The following is a 26,277-nucleotide window of genomic DNA, read 5'->3' on the forward strand; positions in this document are numbered from 1 at the left end:
GAGCAGGAGCAACATCTCCTTTGAAACTGCATTTCAAAGCAATCGCTGCGCAGCAACGAGAGGTAGCTTGGCAAGAAACACCAACTGCGAGAGGAACCTGCTCACCAGAATAGCTGAAAGGTGTCAGAATGCAACGCTGCTCGTCCTTAGAATAGCAAAGCGCAGATGGAGTTAAAAGAAAGAACAATTTTGCACGGCACAGACACCATCTGTGTGCTGTGTGTGTGCAGTGCCCGCCACCACGGCTGCTCCCAGGACCTCTGCAATGCAGGAAACCACGGCTGGAAAGGAAACAAGCAGCCACTGCCCACCTCACGTAGCAAAGTTTTATTGAGTGGCTCTCCAGGCTCATCTGTCCCCCAGATGGGGTTCTCCCCTCAGGCAGTGCTGCCTATGGCACAGAGAACACACAGCAGGGCTGCATTGAGCCGTTGGTCCATTCCACTCTGCCTGAGCCTGCAGACAGCACAGCCTTCCTAGTGGAAAGGTGCATGGGGGGCACACAGCCCAACGAGACCACTTCTCCTCTACATCACCAACGCTGCAGGCCTTTCCTTTGTGGGGTTCACTCCTCAGCAGGGTCCCATCCAGCTGCCAAAGGACAGGCAGTGCTGCCACAGAGCTCACGATGGGGAATTCTGCGAAGAGATTTAAAGGAAAAACAGAAATGTACACATGTTTGAACAGAATGGCTTCATTTCAACACCAGCACCACATGCCAGCATCAGATACCTTCATTATGCATATCTGCCTATTAACCAATGCATGGTTACTGGGATAGGCTGCCCAGCTCTGCTCTATGCAGTGGGATGGGGAAGAGGGTGGCAGAGCGGAGCACCAGGAGCTCAGAGCAGCACTGTGTGGTGTTTGTAACACTCAGGTGCCCCAAACCTTCAGCCCAGCAGCCCACAGGGACAAAGGCTGGCACAGCACTGTGCTTCAGAACTAAAGAGCTCTGTGCAAGCACAGCTCTGGTCTGCAGCTTCACGGGGTCCCTGATGGCACTGCATAGTCACTTTACAGCTCCAGCCATGCCAAGTAAGCAGCAGCTCTGCTCACTGCTGGCAATGTGTGCTGAGCAATGAGCCCCGGTCACCCACCGTTCGTTTCCTGTGGATGGTGACGATGTGGATGTCCTCACTGCGATACTCCTCGTCGTGCTGATCCAGGGGCACTCGCTCCAGCTCAAAGTCCACCTGAAGTAGCTGTGAGGACAGCATGGGGTCACTGTGTGGCACTGCCCTTTGGAATAGAGCGTGCATGAAGACAAGCCCAGTGACAAAGGTGCCCAAAGCAGCAAGCTGCTTGTCTCCTGGTGCAGCTCATTTACCCTCATTTTAACTCACCCAGTGCCAACTTACAGCTGCAGACACCTAGCAGTGTAAAATTAGTCACCAGTTCAAAGGTAAATTAAAAAATAACCTAAATCGAAGGCTTTAGATAGAAGGCTTTGCTTCCTTCTGTCTCCAAAGCACCACTTCAAACCGCAGCACCTGCCTCGCTCTGCCAGCCCTCACAATTGGAGGGAAAGGAAAACAAACACACATCGCCTGCAGGATCGACTTGGCTGCACCCCGACGAGCCGAGGAAGGAAATAAATTATGGGAAAGCAGAAATCATCCAGAAACACCCACATTGACTGCAGTTACTGCTGTCTGAGGGCGGCCTCCCTCCCAGCTGCCTTCACAGGTGCAGAGCCAAACCCAGCGCCGGGGCAGCCCTATAGGGACAGGCAGCACTGCGCTGTGTGTCCGACCTGCTCACAGCACACAGCTGGTCCATGGGAATCCCACCACTACCAGCAGTGCCTCAGTGCAGCACAGCGGTGTCTGTGAGTGCAGCTGTGCCATTTTGCAGGGCTTGCTTGCTGAGGCAGCCATGGAACACGTGAAAAGAAAACAGCTTCTTGCCAGGTTAATGTTTAACTCTCCCTGTAACCTCTCTTAGCAACCACTGTGCAAAAAGAAGAGCATGGCCACCTGCTAACCTGCACCTGTGGAATCACTCTGCTCTGACACACACAGGTGATGAAAAGGGGCCCTTTTGCAGCTCTGCGTCCAGCCCAAAAGCATCAGCACAGGTACAGTGAGTGCTAACATTCCATACCTTCTGCCTTTGAAGGGAAGGGAGGCTCAGTGAGCACCAGGAAGGCTCTGCTGATGAAGCTGCCACCAAGTTCAGCTCAGCCAACCCATTCCCACACCCCATCTCTTCTCTTTGCACACACACAGAATGGCCAGGGTTGGAAGGGACCTCAAGGATCATGAATCTCTAACCCCCCCACCACAGGCAGGGCCACCAACCTCCACATTTCACAGCAGCCCAGGCTGCCCAGGGCCCCATCCAACCTGGCCTTGAACACCTCCAGGGATGGACGGGGCATCCACAGCCTCTCTGGGCAGCTGTTCCAGCACCTCACCACTCTCACAGCAAACAACTTCCCCCTGACATCCAACTGAAATCTGCCCTCCCTCAGCTTCACACCATTTCCCCTCGTCCTGCCGTTATCCGCCGTTGCCAAGCGCTGCGATGAAGCGCTGCACTCACTCACCTCGAAGTACCTCCTCTCTATCTCAGGGTTCCTCCCCACGCTCCTCTGCTCGTAGCAGCACAGCACACACGTATCGGGGCCGGTCAGCTCCCGCAGCGTCTTCAGCAGCGGCTCCAAGGACTGCGCAAAGGACGAGAATTGCCGCTCACAGCCCATTTCGCTGGCAGGAACCCCCGCCCTCAGCGGCAGCTCGCCGCGTTCTGTGGGGGGACGAGCGGGGCGCGAAGCGAGGGGCGGCCGTTTCCTCGCGCTTCTCCCCGCTCGCGACGGCGCTCCGTTACCTCCTCGTAGTAGATGCAGTCGGCCATGAGGATGTAATCGGGGGGCGGCCGGAACTCGGACACGTCCTCACCCCTGCAGGGCGGCGCGAGGTGGGCGCGGGGCGAACGGAAGCGGGGCGGGGACGGCGCGGCCCCCGGGACCGCGGTCCGCCCGAGGCTCATACAAACCATTTCAGTACCTCGGCTCGCACCGACCCCGTCACCAGGTGCCGGTTGTTCTCGATGTTGACGGCCAGCAGCTCCTGCAGCTCCTGCAGGTCGGTGAGCGTCACGTCGGCCCTAGGACGCGCGGCGGCCGTCAGCCCCGCAGCCCCGCAGCCCCGCAGCCCCGCAGCCCCGCAGCCCCGCAGCCCGGCGCGGCCCCGCGCTCACCCCAGCGTGGCCGCCATGATGCCGACGGCGCCGGTGCCCGCGCCCAGCTCCAGCACGGCCCTGCGCGACAGCGGCCACGCGCCGGTCTCCAGGAACTTGGCGAGCACCAGAGCCGCGTCCCACACCACGCAGCCCACGCCGCCCGAACGCTGCTCCAAGCGCAGCGCCGGCCCGGCCCGCCGCTCCAGCTCCCGCACGAAGCCCGCCATGGCCGCAACCACTGAGCCGGCGCGGCCCCTCCTACGGTGCGGGCGGGGAGAGCGGTGCGGGCTGACGGCGTGGGAGGGAGGGGAGCTTTGGGTTGGGCGTCAGGGGGAAGTTGTTTGCTGTGAGAGCGGTGAGGTGCTGGAACAGCTGCCCAGAGAGGCTGTGGATGCCCCGTCCATCCCTGGAGGTGTTCAAGGCCAGGTTGGATGGGGCCCTGGGCAGCCTGGGCTGCTGTGAAATGTGGAGGTTGGTGGCCTGTGTGTGGCTGGGGGTCGGAGCTTCATCATCCTTGAGGTCCCTTCCAACCCTGGCCATTCTGTGAGGGCTGGAGCAGCTCTCCTATGAGGAAAGGCTGAGGGATCTGAGCTTGTTTAACTTGGAGAAGAGAAGGCTGTGGGAGACCTCATTGTGGCCTTCAGTGCTTGAAGGGAGCGGATAAACAGGAGGGGAACGGCTGTTTGTGAGGGTGGATGGTGATGGGACAAGGGGGAATGGTTTTAAAGTGAGACAGGACAGGTTTAGGTTGGATGTGAGGAGGAAGTTTTTCAGCCAGAGGGTGGTGAGGCAGTGGAACAGGTTGCCCAAGGAGGCTGTGGATGCCCCATCCCTGCAGGCATCCAAGGCCAGGCTGGATGTGGCTCTGGGCAGCCTGGGCTGCTGGTTGGCGACCTGCACACAGCAGGGGGTTGGAACTGGATGAGCACTGTGGGCCTTTGCAACCCAGGCCATTCTAGGATGATTCTATGGTTTCCTACACCCACCAACCACTGAGTGCCTCAGTGCCATTGGTTTCTTACCAGTGCTCCCGCCCCTTCCCCAAGAAGCACTCACTGCATTTGCTAAGGACTCCAAACTCTGCATTCAGACCTCCATATATTTTTTAAATACTTGAAAAGAGGAATTAATAAAATATAGTTCCCCTCTGCAAACATTCTTTTTGATGTGCTGCAGCCAAGTCACAGCGCCAGAAGAAATCATTCAGGCTCCAGCACAGGAGGAACTGCTGGAACTCAGTGCCTGAAGCACCCAGCAAGACATTTCATTTACCCTTAAGAGCTCTCACATTCCATCTGTTTATCTGCACTGTTCTGAGGGAGCTGCCTTTTCCCACACAAACCAACTCCAAACCCAGCAATTTCACATTTTTCCTCTAGCGTTTTTTGCTCTTTTTATCCACCCCTCTAATTATAAAGCAGCTGAAATGTCAGTTTGCTGCTCTATCTTGGCATTCCGGTGAACCACACTGGTGGGAATCTGCCTGCCCTTGGCTACTTCCACAGCACAGCTTTGGGAACGTGTGTTTCTGTACCCGCCGTGCTCCTGGGCTGCTGGCATTGCTGCTGCCCTGCCTTGGAACGTCCTTTCCTTTTGGCATTTTCCAACTCCTGTTATGCTTGGAAGAGGATTTAATTGTGCGGTAAGCGAGCCATAAGCAAGGCTTTTTTTGCATCATGCTGTGATTTATATGCTTCCAGTGAATTCCAGCAGTGGTGCTGTGAAGGTATGAGCAGGATTTCACGCATGGGAAATGCAGCTGAGAACACTGCTTTGCTGCCACGTTCCAGCACAGGCCAATACCAAGCGTTCTCACCTTATGACTCCTGCTCATCAGGTGGGCTGATGGATGAGGTCTGTGCTCTCCTCCCACCCTGCTGGAGCCAATTCACACGTGTGCATGACATGCTGCTAAGCCCAAGCTGCAAAAAACGCTTACTGGAACCTGCTGCTGGCAAACAGGACTTGCAGGCTCCTCTGTCCCAACACCAGTCCCTCCCATAGGGCCCAAGGGCCCACCAGGAACCTGTGCCAGCTCCATTGCCCACCAGGACATCCCCAGACAGCAAAAGAGGCTCTGGTGGTAATGCCCACCTCCCCCCTCCGTGTGCCTCTAGTGGAGAACCACGACCTGCACTCAAGACCTCTTTCAGCTGCACCACTAAGCTTCCCAGTCAAACCATTCAGGGCCCCACTGGAAGTTGCCTATTTCTGCTAGCTCTAAGTGTGGGATTTAGAACTGCTGCCCAAAGCCAGCGAATATATTCTGCTGCTTCCACAGGTTCAAACCTCCTTGGATTCCACCCAAAACCAGACCTTTACGAAGGTTCTGGATGGCGTATCCTGCACAACATCCTCCATAACGTGCTTTAGCTTTTGGTGAGCCCCAACAAGGTCAGGATGGGCTTTGTGGGTCCCTTCCAACAGAGGGAAGTACTTCGATATGCACAGAAGCCATTGCTAATCAGCAGATGCTCAGCATAAAACGATCTGGGAAGGACTTTGCTGAGTCAGGGCCAAAATATAAAGCTGTGCTGCATTTTAATATGAGATATTGAAGATGCGCCTGGTCTAAGCACTTGTATGGAAGGTAATAAAAAGCTGACATTTGTGTATTCTGAAGTTTGAAAGAGTCCCTAGACCTCCAGCAACATCCTGTTAAAGAATGCTGAGGTTTGAAAAGGACATTACTCATCTCTTCACAGTAGATGCTGGTGAGGGCTTCAGAGAGCTAACACAAATAAATGAGTACACTCTCCCTGGTCAGCTTACTGGGCAGATCTCCAGAACTGTGAAACCCGACAGCTGCCTCTGCCGTGTTCAGAGGGGAGCACTGCACTGAGCAGAGCTGCACCACCAGACAGTTGTGGTTCTTCCCAAACTCACACTACAGAAGAGGTTTGATCTGTGTTCTTTAACAGCCGTAAGCAAAGCATCATCCATTTCCTGCGTGTACTACCAGTAACTCCTCTGAGATTCAACCCCTCTCTGAAGCACAAAAGGCACAGGCAGAGGGAGAGCAATGTCCAAGAGAGAGACTGCAAGATGCACCTTCCCAAAAGACAATAAAATCTGAGAAGAGCAGTGGGGTAAATCAAGGCATTCTGCATCACCAGCAACTCACTACGTCCCAACCACATCCTTAGAAGGAACACGCACTGCTCAGGCTCTTGAAAATTAAGACTGGGGTGATTTATTAATCTTGTTAAGAACTCTGATACAAAGCACAGTAAAAGGCCACAGACCAGTAAATAAAAGGTGGCTTCTGGCCACTGTATAAATGCTGCTACACTACTACTGGTAAAACAGACTCGCTCTCACACCAGTTCAAACCAGTAGTCCAACTGGTAAAGAAAAGTTCCATTCACTTATCAGTTTAAAAAGTTTAATAAAGCTTTAAATGTTTGCTGGTTTAAATGCTACCAATTTCCAAAATGGATTCATGATTAAGTTAGGTGAAATCTGAAGGAAGTTATTAGGTTTGGAAGGCAAGACTGTTCCTAAGCCAGAGGAATCGCTTCTGGCCGCATAAGATTGCGAGTAGCAGACTGTTATAGGCCTCGTATCACTTCCATTCATACAGGTTATTAGCACTATTGTAAATATACAATATAAACAATTGTACATACACGGCGTATAGCTTTGTTCTCCAGAAGAGTAGACAACTCTTTAGCTTAAGACATCTTCACCTACCGAAACAAAAAGGCACATCTGAACAAGATGCATGCTAAGTACGTATAGGGATGCTTTCCAGTATGGGAGACGGGCAGTCCTTGTTCATCAGTCAACACCAACTGGATATTTTGGTATCACCTCTGAGATTTCAATCGATTTCTCTTTGTCTTCAGCAGCAAATCAACACGGCATTAAAACATTTGGGAACAGCAGCTGTCACTCACAAACCTCCAAGCCCAAAGTTAGAAGGCAGGGGGCCAGAGGCTGAGATCAGTAACACTGTGTGCATCCTCACCTCGTGTAATCATCCCATGGTTCTTCCCAAAAACAACAAAAAAAAGGCCATTAGTGCTCAAATTAGAAGAAAAGATTCCACAGACGCACCTTTTTTTTTTTTTTTTTGGCTCAGTGCAATCAAATGATGTCAGTTTCAACTCAATTAGTGTCGTTTACAGTGCAAAAGATATCTTTGTATACTGGCATAACTGTCGGCACTGAGGGTGTGAAAGAAGGCAATGCTGCTGCTCACCTGAGGGCAACGCTGTCCAACAGACGCAGGCCAGACTGTGTAGTTTTGTTGGGTTTTTTCCCCAATTTAAGCTATTTGTTTTTTGTTTGATCAGCAGCACTTTAAGAGCATATTTTGCGAAAGTACTAAAATACACTGCCTTTCTGAATAAATAAAAAAAGGAACTTTACAAATACTATTCCAGTGTCAATGACTACTATGGCTAAGGTCATTGAGGAGCTTCCGCATTTTCTAGCAAAGACAGTCTGTGCAAAGGGGGGTGGGAGAGCTCCCTTTTGTAAGTCTTTGGTGGCAGCTTTGGGAGCTGAGGGCTCGAATTCTGCCTGGGTGGGACGGGGGGTGCAGGCTGGTGGCCCGGGCTGTTGTGAGCGGCGCCGATCACGCAGCAGCGACGCAGCACCCGTGGAGAGGGAGTGCTGGGAGGAGTGCCAGGAGAGCTGGGGCCCGGGCCTGCCTCCCGGAACCACTCGGGATCTCTGTGCATGCGGCCCACCGGCGGCGGCTGCAGGTTTAGAGGGCAGTTGATAAAGTGTTCGGGAGGCCGGTGAGGTACTGGAGGTGGAGTGTCGGGGAGAGGGTCCCGAGGGGGAGGAGGAGGAGGGCTGTGCAGAGGCTGCTCAAAGGGGCTGTAAGCAGGAGCGCGAGGTTGGATCTTTGGAGGCGGCGGCTGCCGAGGTGGAATTGCTGGAGGATCATCATCTGATTTCAGACTTCCCTGCAGTGTTACAGAGAAAGAGACACTGTAATACACTGATAGGACAAGGGGGAATGGTTTTAAAGTGAGACAGGGCAGGTTTAGGTTGGATATGAGGAGGAAGGTTGTCAACCAGAGGGTGGTGAGGCACTGGAACAGGTTGCCCAAGGAGGCTGTGGATGCCCCATCCCTGCAGGCATCCAAGGCCAGGCTGGATGTGGCTCTGGGCAGCCTGGGCTGCTGGTTGGCGACCTGCACACAGCAGGGGGTTGAAGCCAGATGATCATTGTGCTCCTTTGCAACCCAGGCCATTCTATGCTCAATGATTCTAAGAAACATAGATTTGCAGGTAAAGAGAGAATGTTCCAGGCAGACTTCATTTTGGTCTTCCAGTACTTCAAGGGAGCTTATAAACAGGAAGGAGAGTGACTTTTTACACGGGCAGATAGTGATAGAACAAGGGGGAATGGCTTTACACTAAAGGAGGAGAAATTTGGGTTAGGTGTTATGGGGAAAGTCTTCACCCAGAGGGCTGTGAGGCCCTGGCACTGCAAACGGAGCTGTGGGTGCCCCATCCCTGGAGATGCCTGAAGCTGTGGATGGACTCTGGGCAGCCTGAGCTGGGGGGCACCCAGCCCATGGCAGGGATGGGAGGGAGAGGGGCAGTTCAGGGTCCCCTTCCCAGCCAGCTCTGCTGTGATTCTATGAGTATGATTTTCTGAAAGGGATGGAATGCTCTTGATGTTTGTTATTGGTGCTGTTAAATATGTGATAATGGCCCAGCCATATCTTGGATCTGATTATGACTGGCATGTTCCTGAAGCAGCTAGCTGCATTTGAACACCAGGAACTTGAAACTTCAAAAAGAATAACTGGAGCACTGCTTTTGAAAGGTGCCAAATGTCTAAAAGACCAACAGAGTCTTGCCTGACTAGATGTTCAGTGCTTTATCATCAAAGCTACTCAATATAGGACAATACCTTCGCATTAGAAACATCCTGATCCATCTTTTTTCGAGGAGGAAGCGGAGGAGGGTTTTGAGGCTCATCACTTAGCTTAGGAAAGCTACCCCACGAGCTGAAGAAAGTCTCTGGAAAGAGAAAAGCCAGTATTTAATGCTTGTGTAACATGCCAGGAACATACTCAAGAATATTACACCAGCCTAGATGCAACTCAAACAAGCAGATCTTTGTGTTCAGCAGCAACGTGAACCATTAACTCAAGTAGTATGAAACACTCACTTGGTTCTTTAATCAGATACACTGCTCACAAAGTGGTCTCCCATTTCTGATATCAAAGATAAGCATCTGCAGCTAACAGTTAAGGTAAAAGATACAAAAATTAAGAGAATGAAATCAACTCTTAGTCAGCTTTCTCTGCAATGTGCTCCTCATTGCAGAATGTGCCTGTTTATCACCCTTGCAGAGCCGATCACATGGCTAAGTCACACTTTTGAGTGGAAGGTTTGTTCTCCTTCTCTGTATGGGTACACATTGAAATTTGGAGGCTTAGAGGCTTTGTTCAGAGTTTCTAAAGCAGGAGAGTGTAAATAAATAGATGATAACTCACAGCATTTTAGGATCTTTCCAATCCTTCTGAGGAAATAATCCTCAAAATTAAAAAAAACCAAAACCATCCCCCCAATTTGTCTGTGACTTTCATCACTCCTTTGCTTTTTGTCTTAGAAGTGCACAGAATTCTGTATCAACACATTAGGACACTGCACCCTCCAGTTTGAATATTCATTATGAAAAAGTATCTATGTCTGTGCAATAAGGGAGGAAAGAGAAGCTCAAAACACAGATGAGTACAGGCTCTCTCTTCAGTTCCTAGCAGCAGAGCAATTATTTTCACTGAGAGGTAATGCTAAATTATCAGGTTGCTTCATTTTTATCATTAGTCAAATGCAATAATCATCAAGGACACTCAAAACAAAAGCAGCATCATACTAGAGGCCTGGGGAAAAAAAAGAGATCAGACAGTTCTTAGACTTCATAGACTGCTTTACTGGATGGTTGATTGAAAGCCTGTACAAAATCCCTTCAGTACTCAATTTAATGGACACAATCCATATCTTCGCCCCAGATTTCTGAGACTGATTAATTACTATCCAGCTCTCCTGAAGCAAGACAAGCAGAGTCAAACGAAAGGTTCTAAATGGAGTTTCAGCACTTACTTGACTGAGGCAAACTGACAGGAGCGAAGATGCTGTTGCTACCTGTTAATGAAAAATGGATTACAGACTTTCCAGACAACAGTTGCAGACAGCATATAAAGTATGCTTGCAATGACCTCAAAAATGACCAAATTTTCTAAGTTTTATCTGCTGCTAACACTTATTAAGCTTTTCAGTGAATAACATTCCTGAACTAAAGATTTTAAGTTATCAGCACCAAGTCTTTCTACGCAGATGCTGCACGTGGTAATGCTGACACATGTAGTGCCACATGGGGACATTTCCCAAAACAGATTGCCTCAGCTCTGGTAGGCTAAAGGACCAGAAATATCTCTTGTTAATTAATTACTTACAGCAGGCATTTCCAAGCTGCAGTACATGCAACACTGATGCAAGAACTTCAGAGCTCACGACTACATTTTGCAACAATACACCAATCCATTTTGGAACCCCGCAGGACAGCAACAACAATTATTAGAATCTATTGCACATTTACCATAAGAACTGTTGAGATCAATGTCTAAAAATACGCTGAACTCTGACGAAGCAGACACTGGGGGAGTGGAAGGTGTGTTGGGAGAGGTTGGTGCAGACACTGCTGATTCGTGCTCCGCCTCAGTGATTCGACTGAAACTTATCTTACTCGGCTCCTTTTCAAGTGGCAGTGGGTGACTTCTCAAGGTGCCAGAGGTGGAGCCATGCCTGCCAGCATTGGGCCTTATCCCAGGAGACTTCAGTGGGTACGTTGTTTTCCTAGGCTGGAGAAAGAAAGCTGGTTAGTACTGCTGGCTTTTCAGGTTGTAACACTGCCAAAGTCTCCGTGAGCGATTCTAAAAGGCACTCATCACATACACATCAAACAGCATGACAGCCTTTGTACAGCTGTCTCCAGGTACCGACTGTCATTACCTATGTAACAGGAGTTTACTGAAAAGGTATGGAAGGAGCTGGAAAAATTCTTTTTTTCCCAGCTTATTACATCTTTTCACATCTATGAAGAATGAGAATTCAAGTTTTACACGCACACCAATCAGGACAAAACACAGGGAAGAGAGTCACAGTCCTGGGAGGGTCATGCCGAGTGTCTCAGCAAGCTTGCAAAAGAGCTTCAAAGAACAGCCCCATGGACGTGCTGTCAGCAGGCAGCATGCTGAGACACATGCTGTATGGCACTCAGCTGAGTCAGCCTGACATTCTTACACACGTGGCTGTGAGTGAACCCGGCTCACGAGACTCAGGTGTAACACTGCACAGAGCAAAGCTGATCCTCTGAAGATGAACCACTTTCTCATCCTATGGTGGTACACACAGCTCTACTCCCATTTGATGATCAGAGGGCTGGAGCAGCTCTCCTATGAGGAAAGGCTGAGGGAACTGGGTTTGTTTAGCTTGGAGAAGAGAAGGCTGTGGGAGACCTCACTGTGGCCTCCAGTGCTTGAAGGGAGCGGATAAACAGGAGGGGATTTGACTGTTTGTGAGGGTGGATGGTGACAGGACAAGGGGGAATGGTTTTAAAGTGAGACAGGGGAGGTTTAGGTTGGATATGAGGAGGAAGTTTTTCAGCCAGAGGGTGGTGAGGCACTGGAACAGGTTGCCCAAGGAGGCTGTGGATGCCCCATCCCTGCAGGCATTCAAGGCCAGGCTGGATGTGGCTCTGGGCAGCCTGGGCTGCTGGTTGGCGACCTGCACACAGCAGGGGGTTGGAACTGGATCAGCACTGTGCTCCTTTGCAACCCAGGCCATTCTATGACTACAGCACCCAGAACTGGGCCTCCCTGAAATTCCCATAACAATGTCTAGTTTGGAAAACAGGAACTGTAAAGAATTCATGCTCAGATAACTGAGACAGCAGCATCTACTTCAAGGAAAAAAAAGCCACAAGAAACAAGAAAAAGAAATTACTGTAGGCAGCATTTTTGCAACAGTAATTTTTGTGGTTTCTTGCCATATTTGCAATATCATTTTAGTCATTCCCCTAGCAGGAGATTGCTATAATGATTGATAGTGCTCTCAAAAATGACAGAAAACTACAGCAACTCAAGTGTACAATTACAATGTGTAAAAATCAAGGCAAATGAAAAATAGCAATTGAGTTTTAACTAAAGAAAAAAAAAAATCAGCAAACAATTAATGTTTTATGAGAATGTTACTGTGGAATGTCATTGTGTATTCCACCACATGACTGGAAGGTAAGATACTCATGTGTAAACTGGTATTTTTAGGTTGGGGGAAAAAGAAGCATTCATTCTAAGGTAAGCTAAAAGCAGTATCTTTTAGTAACAAAACACACCTGGATTTAGAAGAACGCTCAGGTTTTACTAGAAATCCACCTCATTATAAAGAATTCAGAGGGAACTGATATGGCTTATTGGATTAACAAAGCTCTCTTTTCTCACAGAGCCTGGTGAATTTTAGCTATTCAATGTACAGCACAAGACTTACAAATCTAGGAGGTTGCTTGCAGTTTCGAGGTTCAATTTCTAATGACTTGTTGAACAGATAATCTGTAAACTCTTTTTCAGGTATCTTCCCCATAGGATTGAGATTTTCAAAGAATTTCTAAATGAAACAAGCATCAATAATATTTTCTTTAAAAGAAGCACAGAGAGGATTTGAATGAAATAAAAATCTAGCTCTTCACTAAACAAGCTCCTGGTAAGCATCCCAGTGTGAATGAATGCCCTTACTTCAATAAGCAGGCACATAAAATGAAGTTTTTTCTAAACTCTTTGCCAATATCTTGTTACTACTTGACCACGTACAGCAGAGCATTGCTACAGCATAGGCTGTATGCTTACCTCCACATAACAGCACAGATCTGGGAAGGAGCAGAATACAGATCACACAGCAGTGAAAGCAAATGCTACGCCAGGGATGTTTTTAAGGGGTATTTCAGATGTCATCAGTTAATTACAAAGGCCAGGAAGGCACAAAAGACAAAAGCAGAAGGTCAGAGGCAGAGCACAGCACCGAGGGCACAGTGCAGCACCAAGCTCCCTGCACCTGATGCAGCCGAGTCCCTGGGAGTGAGGTGCAACTTCGGCACAAATACTGCCATCCCTCAAGTGCACTTTGCTTCTTGGTTTAAGAATACTGGCATCTCCAAAATCCTTCCCAGAAATGTCCACAATGATTCAACACAGGATGCAGGTAGCTTTTTAAACAACAGTATTATTGCCTGTGTAATTCTTTAGGCAAAGTAACCAAGCTCTTCATTGCTTCCTGACTGATGCTGTTCACAAACCAAGAGAGCTACCCACAAGATTGTTTTCTGGAAAGGTTACCATTAGCTGTGCACTCAGGAAGAACTGCTGGGTACTTAAAGCTGTTCTTTTAAATCATTATTACCTCTATAGACAAACATCTGCCTTCACCTGGCTTCTTGTTCCATCATCTTTCTTTAAATTCCTTCAAATTACCCAGGATATATGAGGTCTCTGTCTTATAAGTGATCTCTCCAGCATCCTTCCTCTCTTCTACAAGCAAAGCTGGCTGACTCTGGTACACCCCTGCATTTGCTAGCTTCCCTCACTCTGAATGAGACTGCTCATTCCCGTGCTCTGCCATTCTGCTCAGGACATTCACTGCAGTAGGACTCAGTGCCCCAGGCACATACACACCATTATAGATTTTCTTCAAAAAGTTCTGCTGCTTAGTCACTGTGTCTCATGCACTGCTTTATTGCTAAGAAATCTCACCACTACTGGGCTGCAGAACGAGGAGGAGATGAACAAAACCCAGAACATAGAACCCAAGTAAGCAGACCCCCCAGCTCTGGTTGGTCTTCTGCTGAGGTACTTCTGCCACATGCTGCTTGCAACCAGCCACCATTCCCTCCTTCCCCCAGTGGTCACTGCTGACACAAGATCAGGTCTGGTACCAGAAGAGCAGCTGACCATTTTCTGTTGTGCACATTCCTTTCCTTCTCTTATTCCCAAACAAATGTTTAATTTTTGATTACCCGAATTTCTGGCTCTATCCGTAAACAGTAAGGCTGGTTTTGATACTGCTGAATTTCTCCTGTAATTTCAGCCACTTTTCTCCTCTTACTGAAATTAATTAATTCTTTCCCTTGTCTCTTAAGGAAGTCAGGATTCCCTTCTTCTGTCTTCAAAATATTTGTTAGGTATATTCCTGATAAAAGGAGAGACGGTTTTGAAAGTTCATTTGCATTCAAAGAGCTGATTTTATTCTTTACAATGAATGAAAGATTAAAAAAATAGAACCTGAGCATAAGCAGATCATTCCCTCTAATACTCCAACAGTTTATTAGCTGTCAAGAATGAATTAAGTTTGCCTTTTACATAGGAACAATGTATTATTTAAATAGAATGCTTTTCCTGAATTCAGGATCTCGTGTTATGGAGATGAAACATTCAGGTCACATCACCAATGCAGAAGCAGTATTAAAATGAAGTAACAGTCATACCAAGAGAACCAGTAATCTGTATTACTAAATTAACAGATAACTTCTACACAAAGGCACTAAGCCTAAGAGCATCACAAATCTATCAAGTCAAACTAACACACTGTATGAAAGGATTTTTAGAGCAGAACACAACCTTTAACTTTAAGAAAAGCTAACATATCTGTATCAAACCCAGTTTAAGACAGACAACACACACAGCATGAGCCTGTTCTGGTGTTACTTACCAAAGAAAGGCACGCAGGGTGGATTGATTGACTTGAGCTTAGCTAGGTATTTTTTGAAATGATCTTGACTTAGTTCTACTGCTTCATCCAAAACTCTCTTTTTCCTTTCCTGCAGTGCCTTGGTTGTCAAAGAGAAAAAACAAAACAGCTGTGCTGATCTTCTCAGTGGTACAGTTAGAAAAAAACAAAGTAATGATGTAGCTCTCTTAACAAAAACTTAGAAACTCAAATGCATATCTGAAAGCATCTCATATTTTAATGGTTTTTCTGGACATCATCAGCCCATAACCTCAGTCATGGGACTTTGGAGGCTGATAGTCTGTAATTTTGACTATCAATTTTGTCTATCAATTTACAAGCATAACCCCAGTCTTTTAATGCAATAAAAACCAAACATTTGATTTTGAATTGAATTTGCAGGCTCTGTGTGGCCTTTCAAATAGTTATGAAATTCAAAACATTGCATTAATGCTTCTTTTTCCATTTTAGTCAATGGAAACTTTGCTGCCAAATCCAGGGCATTCCTTTTTCTTGTCAAGTGCAATAAGGAGTCACTGTCAGTGCAGCAGTCTCTTTCTGCTGTTCATATAAACCATTCAGCAACCACTTCTTTCTGCCTCTGACAATCAGAATTGTCTTAGACTCTCATCTAAGAGAAGTGTTTGAGATAACTGCAATCTGAGTTACAGCTATCTTCTCCCTGCCCTTCTATCCTTGCACAGGCACCAAGTGCTGCAGTTCAAGTGCTCCAGGTCAGGGTTCTCAGCCTTGGGATCCTCCTCTTTCAGATCCATAAAACACCAGCCTGAAGCAACAGCTTTATTTCAGACAAGTTAACGAACAATCAAACGGCCATGGTGCTTCCCCTTTTTGAGCTGAACACAAGAAGACAGCTGCTGAAAAGCTCCATTTCCCCTTACAAATCCTTTGAGACAATCAGCCCATCTCATATTTCTCATAGCTAACTTAGTCTTGTAACTTACTGTCTTCTAAGAAAGCAACAGTGATTTGGATTTCACTTAGGAAGTCTGACTGGTGCACTCCTGGATTCCAATTAGTTTTTCTTCAGGAGCAATGCCCAAAACTTACCTCGAATGTGTGATCTAGTCTGTACACCGACACCGAGTTCATTGCACTGACTATCTCCAAAACACCATTGAAATTGTTCAGGTCTTGAAACACTTGCAGGATTTCTATAATCCTGCTCAGCACAGCCACTCGCTCTTCAAAGTTCTCAGTTTCCACTATGCACCTAAATCAAAAGAAGTCACCAATAAATAAAGCCTGACATTCTGCTAGCTATTTAACTGAAGAATTCCATGTCAGAACTCCATAGTGCATTCAGCAGGCACATTTTGGCACACTCTCAAGGATCTCAAGTACAAATTTAAGTAATCACATCTTGTATATGCTCAGGTTGAAAAGCCAAGAAAGACTTTGGCTTGTACTATAAAATAGAGCAAAACTCAAGCAAGATCCAGGGCAAATAGGGTGACTCTCTCAAACTGCAGAATCTACAATGGTGTATTAAATTCACAAGATTAGGTATGCATACACAGAGTGCTACATCCTCCTAATGTGACATGGCCATGCCCTAAGAAGGATCTGATGTGAGGAGGTAGAAAGATGAAGGTGAAGCAACGGACACAAGAGTGCTCTCAGCAGTGATATAGAGAAGTGGTGCTGAGTCCAGCACTGCCCTCAGTGCTTTCTGATGTACTGTAAGAAATATAGATAGGGCACATGTTGACTAAGCAGATGTTACTGGAGAAACATCTTCTGCTCCAGGGAGCAGTGAGTCCCTGTGACTGACATGGCACGTACTCTTGAACCAAAACCTGAATCTACTGTGGTACTCTACTGCCATCTCAAGATTCGAGGCAACACAATTCACATGAGAAAAGAAAGTTTCTCAATTTCAGATGGAGTTAATGCCACTACACTGACATCATCACCACTGTACTTACTTTTCAAACCAAAGAGTAAGATTTGTAGTATGGCGAATCATTTTCAATAGATTTGGGGAGTTAATTTCCTTATCTTCTTTAGTCCAAACGCTACCGACGAGTTCAGAAGGCTGCACTGCCCTGTTATGATAAAGGAATGCTCAAATACAAACAATAGTTGTACATTCTGTGTTAGCATTACAGGATTATTTCTTCTCTTAATCAGAAATTGGCATTTCACAAATGTGATTCTGCAACATTTATTTTAAGTAACTTTTCAACATCTGGAAAGAAGAAAATCCATTCCTATCGTAACTGAAATAGGCATTTTTGTATAAGCATTTCTACCTAAGAAAAGTACTACAGAGTAAGCTTCATCTCCTGAAAGCAGAAGAAAGCATCCTAAAGACAGTTACAGTATTTTTTTAAATAAGCAGCTAAAGGACTTTGCACAACTGTGGGGAAAAGTGGCCTATTTCAATAGGAAATCTGCTGTCACTGAAACATTAAAGGAGCTTCACCTTTGAGTTTTCTAAGACCACAAAGAACTTCTATCCAGCAAAGCTCAGCTCTCGCATTAAGGTTAGCTTTATTTATTATAGGTAACAACAAAGCAAGGAAACAGCAGAGCACGGCACCAGACTAAAAGACTCTTAGATTAGGACCCTGATGTAGCAGTGCTGCAGTTATATGGTAACAGCTGTGCCTTTGCTATGCAACTGTAAAGAAAAGGGGAAGATGCAATCAGGTGTCATCTTTTGTTGATGCAAAAAGTGTTTCTTAGTCATGTAGCAAAGTTCACTTCTGGCAAGGAGGCAGTAAGTTAACATTATCTACTCCTGATACTTCAGCTTCTTAATTTACTGTACTGAAGTCTGATATAGAAATACAGAATGTATTTTTTCTGGTGTATATTTTGGCATCAAACAAAAAACCTCCTTCCATAAACTCTATAAGTGAAGGGGATGAACTTCAGACTGATTCTAAGAATCTTCAGGGTCAAACATCCTGACAGGGACACGCACTCATTCAGCCCCCACCTGTACAGGTCAGACTCAAGCAGTGTCAGCTGCCGAGCGATTTCGATGGGATGCAGAGTCATGAGGTCCAGCATCTCACTGTGCCCCACTCGCCAGATGTGCCACTCGATGGGGGGAGGCGGACTCTCAAAGGTGATATTGTGACTGATCCCATTTGCCTGCGCTTTCTTTCTCTTGATGATTTTAGCAATCGATTCCACCCACTTCTTCATGGATTTTCCTACAAAACAGAAACCACGAGAAACATTTTGAATACCATCTTAATTGACTTCCGATAGTTTAAAGAAACTCACCAATAAATGCACTCGAAATACTGATTTCTGCAGGCAAATTAGTTAGGTTTGTAGGTGCCCAGTTGTGTTTAAATGCACCTACTGACACTTTTAGAGAAATTAACCAACAGAGAAGAAATTCTCCACAAATATGAAATGGAGAGAAGGAAGTTGACAGTCAGGCAAGGATCAACATTACTGTCTAGAAGTAAATACACTGAGGTTAAACAATACAAAAGGGCTTGAAATAATTTTCAGTAGCCATTTAGAATGCAAACCAAAGACTTCTCATGTAAAAGAGAGTCGTGTTAACAGTTCAATTAGAGACACTAAAATTAGTGTGTGTAAAGATATTCTCGTGCCTAAAATCTGACAGGATTAGACCAGCAGGTTGGATCAAAACGTGGAAGAGAGGACAAGCACTTTGCATACCTCTTACACTTGAAATAAATGTCTCCAATCTCTCTAGTAACTCCAGATCTCTTTCAAAATCATAAAAATGGTGTTCCACCCAGTGACGAAAAACATTTAATATTCTGAGGAGGGAGAGAGAAAAAAATATTATGGTTTTAAGAACTTGAAGCTCATTCCATGTAAACATGAAACAAAAGGACTGTAAAAAAGCTGAGTTACAGATTCATGTAACCACAAACTATCAAAATTCATACGGACACTAAAAAACCCAATTTGGATCAACTGTTTCATTAGAAACAAATGTCATTCCTACACATAATTTCATCTCTTAAGCTGTAAATTGTTGCAAGCATACTGCTCTACTGCTGGAAATTCATGACAGCTGCTACCATCAAAGGAGTTACAATTTGAAACAAGCTCCCAGTAACAGCACTACAGGATCTTATTCCATCAGTCTTGGAGCCATCATGGTAGAAATTCTGCAAAAGCAAGACGGACTGCCTGGTTCTGCTGACTGCACTTCCAGCTTAGTGCCTCCTCTCTCTGATGACCTCACACGTATTTAATCTGGTCAAAGCCATTAACATTTCCATGCCTGTGCACTGCACAGCATGTCTGCAGCATTATCCACAAGAAGTGGAATAAGCACTCAAGAAGGGGAAGGAATGAGCATCTTCATGTCCTCCACTGCCTTCCCACATCTCAGACTGCTCTGAAGTAGAGGTCAATACTATTAACAAAGCTGGTATTTACAAAGCGTATATCAAACTAACAGCCCAAATTCAGACACTTCTTTTGAACTGTAAGAGAGCTAAGAGTTCCAAGCTACTGTAAGATGTCCTCAATTCAAAGATTAACTATGAACCACAGAAGCGTGAGTGTTAATTAGCCACCTTAAAGCACATCTTTCATCAGGCAGGCAGTAATAAGGACACTGCTCACCAACCACAGCAGGAATTAGACAGCAAAGCATAGCTGTCACAACAATGGTATCCTAATCTCTCAAATGAGGAAAGAGACCAGAAACTAACATCCTGGATATGTCAAAATTAGGCACAGGTTTAAAGAGCTTAAACATCATACATGAAGGCAAAAGCGTTGGATTGACTTTGGAAATGAATAGCAAGGAACATAGTTATGTGCTGCCTGAAGCCTTTCTATAGGTTCCATTTCACTTCTTACCACTGCTCCTGTTCAGCTATGGCAGCAAGCAGTGCTGTAGGAAGATCACAGAATCACAGAATGACCTGGGTTGGAAAGAACCTCAAGGATGACGAAGCTCCAACCACCACCACACGATGCAGGGCCACCAACCTCCACATTTCACAGCAGCCCAGGCTGCCCAGGGCCCCATCCAACCTGGCCTTGAACACCTCCAGGGATGGACGGGGCATCCACAGCCTCTCTGGGCAGCTGTTCCAGCACCTCACCACTCTCACAGCAAACAACTTCCCCCTGACATCCAACTGAAATCTGCCCTCCCTCAGCTTCAAACCATTTCCCCTTGTCCTGCTGTAAGATGTATTTGTAACAAGCAAAGGGGCACCCAGCTAACTTCAAGCCTAGATAGCAGAGGTTATGAAAATGGCATCAAAAGCAATATAACTATATTTAAACTCTTCCTCTTAGGTTACAAAAAGCCATTCAGTGCAAGTTTCTTGGGAGGGGCTCTATAGGCACTTACGTAGATGTCTGCAGAAACAGCAAACAGAAAATAGCAAGGAAAAATACGTGCTGAGAGGGAGCATGTGAAGAGCTCCCAAGCACTGATAGCTCTGAAGACTAGTGGCCTTGCTGAACCCACAGGGACAGATAAACTCAGAACACCAAGAACCTGCCAAATCTGTACAAGGACAAGAGCACACAGACTATCAAGGTTACACTGGGATTGTATTACTTGGATTACATCCAAGAAGGTGCTGACTTTTATCTATCAACAAGAACTATGGGATTACAGACATACATACTTGGGTGTTTTGTTTGGATATTTATATGTGGGTATGTAATGAAAAAAAGTACTCCTTAAGTGACTTTCTAAACACCTATACTGAAGGAACTGGCGTGTCATAACCCTCCACTTAAGTGTAAATTGCTCCAAGCAGGTTAACTATGAATGACTGTGCAAGGAGGGAAAAGATGAGGGCACTGGGCCCCTGGTTATCTGCCATTCATAATAACAGCCTGATGCCACTAATAACAGTGTAATGAATAAAAGCTGTTCTAGCAAATACTTGTGATCTGTCTCTCCTCCTGACTCTTTCGTATCAGGGAAACAACTGGCCTCATTCATACCAGAAGTGCTTAATTGTTCCCCAAGTTAGCTTGGTCAGCAAGGCCATGAAGATTCACTGCAGCCTGTTGCAAAGCACAGCGCAGACAAGAGTCTCCCTTTGTGCAAATCCATCAATAGGGCTAGGAAAAGGAGTAAAATACCAGAGGACTGAAAAAAATGGAAACAGAAACTATCTTCACAGGGCCTATTAACAAGGAATCTGTTCAAAACGCCGTCAGAATCACTTTCAGTTGTACATCTCTCACCCACTGTCGCTTTACATAGCAGCCATACAGCATTCCTGTGGGTGGCAGAGATCACAGCTGTGAGCAGCAGAGAACCAAGTAGAGTTGCAACAACAACAGAAGCCAGTATGACTAATCAGAACATGGTTTGGGCTATTAGTCTGGTCACAGACAACGATAAGTCCCTACTTGACAGCACAGCAGTCTCCTAAAGAGATTACTGTCTCCAGGAACGCAACATAATCACCAAACTCAAATCTGGATTTAACAGAACAAATTTAAAAGCAAATAAACCTGAGTTGCACTGGCTGGACGTATTCCTTGCGAAATCGCTTAAGGTCTGCACTGATGGGCTGCTCCCCTTTCTCGATTGCCAGCCTGTCTGCTTCAGTAGGCTCAGGCTCTGGGATTTCAAACCTATGAATACAAGCACCAGAAAACTGATGGTAATTAAGATAAAACACAAACCCTTTATGTAGGACACGAAGAGCAATTTTATTTAAAGAAATTCAATGCAGCGAAACTCAAGCACTCACTCATCCAGTATCCAGTCCACCTGGAATTCCCTCCTCCCCTAGCTATGCTGTGTTAACACACCCTGCCCTCACCCTGATAATTTGCTGGTTTTCTGGTCATCACAAGATGTCTAGACTAGGATAGAAGGTTTTTAACTACCTGCTAGCTTGATTAAGCAAAGATTAGAAGAAAGCTTCAGAGCAGCTTTACCACACTGTATTAACATGCTGTTTACAGTAAGAATCCGTGCCTTTCAAACAAACTGCTTAGAACATTTCAGTTCTTATTTGCATTGAGACACACTCAAATATGCACTCATGATCAAGTGAAGCAGTTCAAAACATAACCAGCTGGCAGCCGAGGCACACTGAGTACTCGAGCTGGTAAGGCATTTAGGTATTAATTTAACAAAATGGAAAAGAAAAAAGCCTGCATTAAGAGAGATCAATGCCCATTTTTAAAGTTATTTTTGATGACCTTCACTGTTTTTCCTGTTTGCCAAACGTATGACACACAGCACCAAGAACCCGAGCAGAAAAGGAGATGGTGAAAGAACATAAAGCCCTTCTGTGCATCTCTCTGTGCAGAGAGGATGATCACTGCTTACCTTTCAATCAGTAAACTCAGCAGTTCCTGGGGCTTGCAAAAGGAACGGTATGTGGTAAGGAAAGTACGTACAAAATTGGGATCTGTAAAGACAGAACACAGAAATACAGTAAGTTGAGCACTGTGGTTTAGAAAACACCAGAACTGATACTGCTGAAAATTCAGCTCTTTGATTTAGCCTTGCTGAAGAATTCAATGGCACATGCTATGCTCCCACAAACACTGTGTCTCAACCTTGGCACACGGAATGCCTTACACTCACTGAATAGGAAGCTATTCAGTGATTTCATACAAAGAAAACACGGTAGAACTAAGCTATCTACTATCTGCACATCAAAAACACCTCTATCACCCCAACAAAACGTTTGTCTTACCTGCTCTTAAAATACTCTCCCCAGCAGACACTGCACACCTCGCCCAGCCACACCACAGCAGCATATAGGGAGCCTTTGCAGGGCAGTCAGCAGTGAAGCATTACAAGAAGCAGAGGCCTTACAAAGCAAATACTTGCAGCAATTCCACACGCTGCACCTCCAGGAGCCACCACACCTCCTTCCTGCTGCTCCTCTCTGCTAGGCAGGAGTGTTACCACGAGATGTGCCTGTCCACAAGCCACTACAAAACTCTCAGCCAAGTGTCAACCTACCTTTCCTGGCATTTTAGCTGAGCCCAACATGTTTCAGTTGGCACGCTGATGTCTTAGAAGCATGCATCAATTACAGTGCTGTTTATCAAAGGCATTAGGTGCACTCTACATTGCATCTGAAGTATAGTTTCTGCCCTGTCACCTGCACCAGCACTCCCATCAGCTCACCCCTCTGCAATAAGGAATGCAAGTCCAATGGGCATCTGCTACAAAGCTCTGTCAAACCAACTAACCAGCACAGAGCTGAGGAGAGCACCCAGTCCTCTGCCACTGCACTGAGGTGCTGCAAACACAAACATTTCTCCTTTACTCCTCAGCTGAAGGCTACCTATCAGCCTGGGCAAAAGATCACAGTCCCTACAAACAGAGAATCTTAACTTATCCCCAAAATACCAACCTGGACACTGAGGAAGGTGACACAGTACACAAACACTGGGTAACAAAAGACTAAGGATACATCTGCCATAAAAAATAGAAATCTAATTAAATAATTAATTACAAATCCTCCCACCAGTTTCAATAATGTCCCTTTAATTTCTTTCAATTCCACTCTTGTAGAATCCCCCAGATTGTGAATAAGCAAGCTGATAAACAAACCAGTTCACTGCAAATCCTGAAGGGTCATTACCCAGTCATAATCCTTCCACTCACACACAGTCACCCGTGGCAGGTGCACAGCAGCAACTGAAGGCTGAAAGGAAGGCTGAAATAAAGGAAAACCAGGCCTGGAGAAGTGGGCCTGGGCAGACGTTCCCTCAGAAACGTTTGGAGTTGTTCAGCCTTTCCTTTTTCTTGCTGGTCTGTAAATAGTCTTGAACCTGTCAGCGTTTAGTGCAGGCAGCTCACACCAGCAATCAACATGCAGTCAACTAATTTATCTAAGAGAGACACAAAAGACAAAGGAGGATGCTTCTAGGCTGGCTTAATTCCCTGCAAAGCACTGTTCAATGCTTTTAAGGGATCCTATACAAACCAGAAGTAATGGTGCTTCATTCTGTGATAATGCTGCTGAGTTTGCACCCTAGTGCTGGCCTGGCCTGTTCTGCTTCTACATCACATCACTCTTGGGTATTATTTATGACACTTTCAGAAGAAAATCTTCCTCTTACAATGGAACAGGCTCTCTCTGCTCTGCAAGCCTTTCAAAAAGGTGACTGCTGCTCTGCCTTCAGAGCAGTGCAAGTGACCTCACAATATTTTTTAATTATTTTTTTTTAAAGTAACGTTTTCAGTACAATGGAAAATACAAGCTGTGTGCTTCTTATAGCAGCTCACGAGTCACATGCAAGAGATTAACAACTGCATCTGCTGCTCTGCATCTGCTACGTCCCACGGCAGCCCAGTACCAACTGTTGAGCTGTCAGGACAGAGGTCGTTGTGCAAACGAAAAGCCTCTGTGCTGGGACAAACCTGCTCCCAACAAACCTGAAACTAACACAAACATACAATAAACTGATCAGCTACAAGTGTATTTTTACCTAAACACAAAGATAAAGCACCACCACGATCTGCTAGGAGTCCCTCCCTGTGATGTTATTGAAATGTCCTTGTAGAAGGAGGGTTTGTTAGCCTTGGCTCCAAACACTGCTTGGAGAAAAGCACATGGGAACCCAAGAGACGATGCTTTCACCAAAGATTCCCAAAGCCAAAGCAGCAAGAATTTGCGCTATAAAAACTTGTAAAGTTACGCTATCAAACTAATACTCCAATACACCAGCTCACTCTGAAAAAGACACATGCTACAGAAACCCAGCACATCTTAGATGTGGAGGACTTGGAATTCATAGGCAGCACAGCTATGGGTTACTTGCATGACCCCTAGTTGGATCAGTGGTGACCCCTAGATGATCAGTAGTGGATCAGTGTTCTCCTTTCTTCTTTAAGATACACAGCTCAAAACAATCCAGCTTTAGTTGTTACAACAGTTTTTAACGACTCGTACATAAGATCTATCACATATTTCCAGCAGTGTAAGCACATTCAATAACTACCAGCCTTATTTCTGTGGCTTTGACATTGTGTTTCACAGAAAAGTCTGAAGAACTGACTGTGATTTGCATCCTTTCCTACTGAGGGGTTTCAGAAAGCAGCAGGCTAAAGCATAACAAACGACCTCCAACATTTCTCCTTCTCCACACAGCCTGTGACAGCCCTGCTGCTTTAGCCATGAGGGCCTTGGGAAATGAATGAAGCAAAGGTTTAACAGAAAGCATGAGTAGCTCCTAGTAGACCACTGATATGTTGTGAGGAGGGAAGGGGTCTTGCAAGCCCAAAGCTTTTTTTAAAGCTTTGCAGGCAAGGCTGCTTGGTTTAATAACAGATATTGGTTACTTCTGCAAATCTCACATTACATTTAACCAAACATAGCAAACAAAAAAAAGCAAACAATAGACAAAAGGACTAATTTCATCACCCATACGTGCACCATCTTCAAAAACACACATGTAACAAATGTACAGGATACCTGCATACATATGGTATGTTAGCCTCTCGATTAATTTCACAACCGTTCCTCCTTTGATGATGGGAATTCCATTCCTGCTTTGCAAGTTGTCCTCAAAAACAATGTTATCCTCAGAATCTTCTACTACAAAGCGGTACACGTTTGGGCTGGGTAACCTCAGTGGCTGTTCATTTTCCTCTTGCAGTAACACTGAGTCGAGCATCCTATCCAGAGTGCTCCGATACTGGAGGGAAATCAGAGCAGCCATCCAATTACTCTTTTCTTCAGCAGACTTGGCAGCAAAGAGTATACTGTTTTCATCTTTAGACACCAGTTCAAAAGCATGTTTATATTCAGGTGTGTCATCTTTATCAATAATCTGTATTTTTCTGATGATTATCTTTTCCTTCAGTCTATACTCCGCGTTGCTGTAACCGGGGAGCCGCGACTGGCCATGGTTAGTTTTACAGCTGATCATTAAGCCATCAAAGAGAAAGATGTGTCGTTCATGTTTAGCTCCTATTTTTGTCAAGGTGCCTTCCATTATGAATTCATTACAGCACTGCCCAATATCTTTGCCTTCCCAGCCATCAATATTTTTCTGGATTTCATTCATTTTCTTGATGGCCAAATGCTTGCTTCTTATTTGCCGGTTATAGAAGCGACAGACTGGCTCCCTTGAATGGATAAAAGACAAAGTCACAATGGGCACATTCCATCCCAAGAGACTGAAAACCAACTACATTAACTAAATTCACATCCTTATTTCTTCCCCCTAGATGCCCTAACCAAGTTTACTGTTCCAAATAAGCCATGTGTACTGCTTTAGCTAGTGAAAGAATAAGATATTGACGTTACTCATTGAAGGTTTGGGGCTACTATTCCATTACAATGGAAACGGTCACAAAGACATCTCCTGAAAAGGAAACACACACACTAACTAGAAAAAAAAAAATAACAATGC

General features: G+C 45.7%; 2 protein-coding genes across 3 annotated transcripts in view; both read right to left on the reverse strand.

Annotated features, from left to right (window-relative positions):
• Positions 1-312: 312 nt before the first annotated feature.
• Positions 313-3,443, reverse strand: VCPKMT (valosin containing protein lysine methyltransferase). The gene is made up of 6 exons (XM_031602346.2): positions 3,205-3,443; positions 3,001-3,111; positions 2,833-2,905; positions 2,552-2,671; positions 1,101-1,205; positions 313-638 (listed from the first exon to the last, which is right to left on the reverse strand). The coding sequence occupies exons 1-6, from the start codon at positions 3,411-3,413 to the stop codon at positions 624-626; spliced, it is 633 nt and encodes a 210-aa protein (XP_031458206.2). The 5' UTR covers positions 3,414-3,443; the 3' UTR covers positions 313-623.
• A 2,913-nt stretch (positions 3,444-6,356) lies between these two features.
• The window catches only part of SOS2 (SOS Ras/Rho guanine nucleotide exchange factor 2), a 48,753-nt gene continuing 28,832 nt past the window's right edge, over positions 6,357-26,277 (reverse strand). Inside the window, exons 10-23 of one of the 2 annotated variants that reach the window (XM_031602272.2) lie at positions 25,335-25,990; positions 22,226-22,307; positions 21,397-21,519; positions 18,604-18,707; positions 17,900-18,119; positions 16,881-17,000; positions 16,003-16,165; positions 14,914-15,031; positions 14,222-14,394; positions 12,703-12,819; positions 10,757-11,018; positions 10,261-10,302; positions 9,065-9,174; positions 6,357-8,105 (exon numbers count right to left, since the gene is read on the reverse strand). In XM_031602272.2, coding sequence (XP_031458132.1) covers positions 7,599-8,105; positions 9,065-9,174; positions 10,261-10,302; positions 10,757-11,018; positions 12,703-12,819; positions 14,222-14,394; positions 14,914-15,031; positions 16,003-16,165; positions 16,881-17,000; positions 17,900-18,119; positions 18,604-18,707; positions 21,397-21,519; positions 22,226-22,307; positions 25,335-25,990 — 2,797 coding nt within the window. In that variant the 3' untranslated portion in view covers positions 6,357-7,598. The remainder of the gene's footprint in view (positions 8,106-9,064; positions 9,175-10,260; positions 10,303-10,756; positions 11,019-12,702; positions 12,820-14,221; positions 14,395-14,913; positions 15,032-16,002; positions 16,166-16,880; positions 17,001-17,899; positions 18,120-18,603; positions 18,708-21,396; positions 21,520-22,225; positions 22,308-25,334; positions 25,991-26,277) is intronic. The other variant, XM_031602273.2, reaches the window with a different exon arrangement.

Source organism: Phasianus colchicus, chromosome 5, assembly GCF_987193195.1.
Source record: "Phasianus colchicus chromosome 5, bPhaCol1.hap1.1, whole genome shotgun sequence".
Classification (NCBI taxonomy): Eukaryota; Metazoa; Chordata; class Aves; order Galliformes; family Phasianidae; genus Phasianus; species Phasianus colchicus.

Excerpts from the sequence above, each read along its gene's own strand:
- VCPKMT (XM_031602346.2), bottom strand. The coding sequence starts at position 3,413 with ATGGCGGGCTTCGTGCGGGAGCTGGAGCGGCGGGCCGGGCCGGCGCTG. Across the intron at positions 3,112-3,204 it reads ATCATGGCGGCCACGCTGGG|GGCCGACGTGACGCTCACCG; the intron begins GTGAGCGCGGGG and ends CGCGCGTCCTAG. Across the intron at positions 2,906-3,000 it reads CGAGCCGAGGTACTGAAATG|GGGTGAGGACGTGTCCGAGT; the intron begins GTTTGTATGAGC and ends GCCGCCCTGCAG.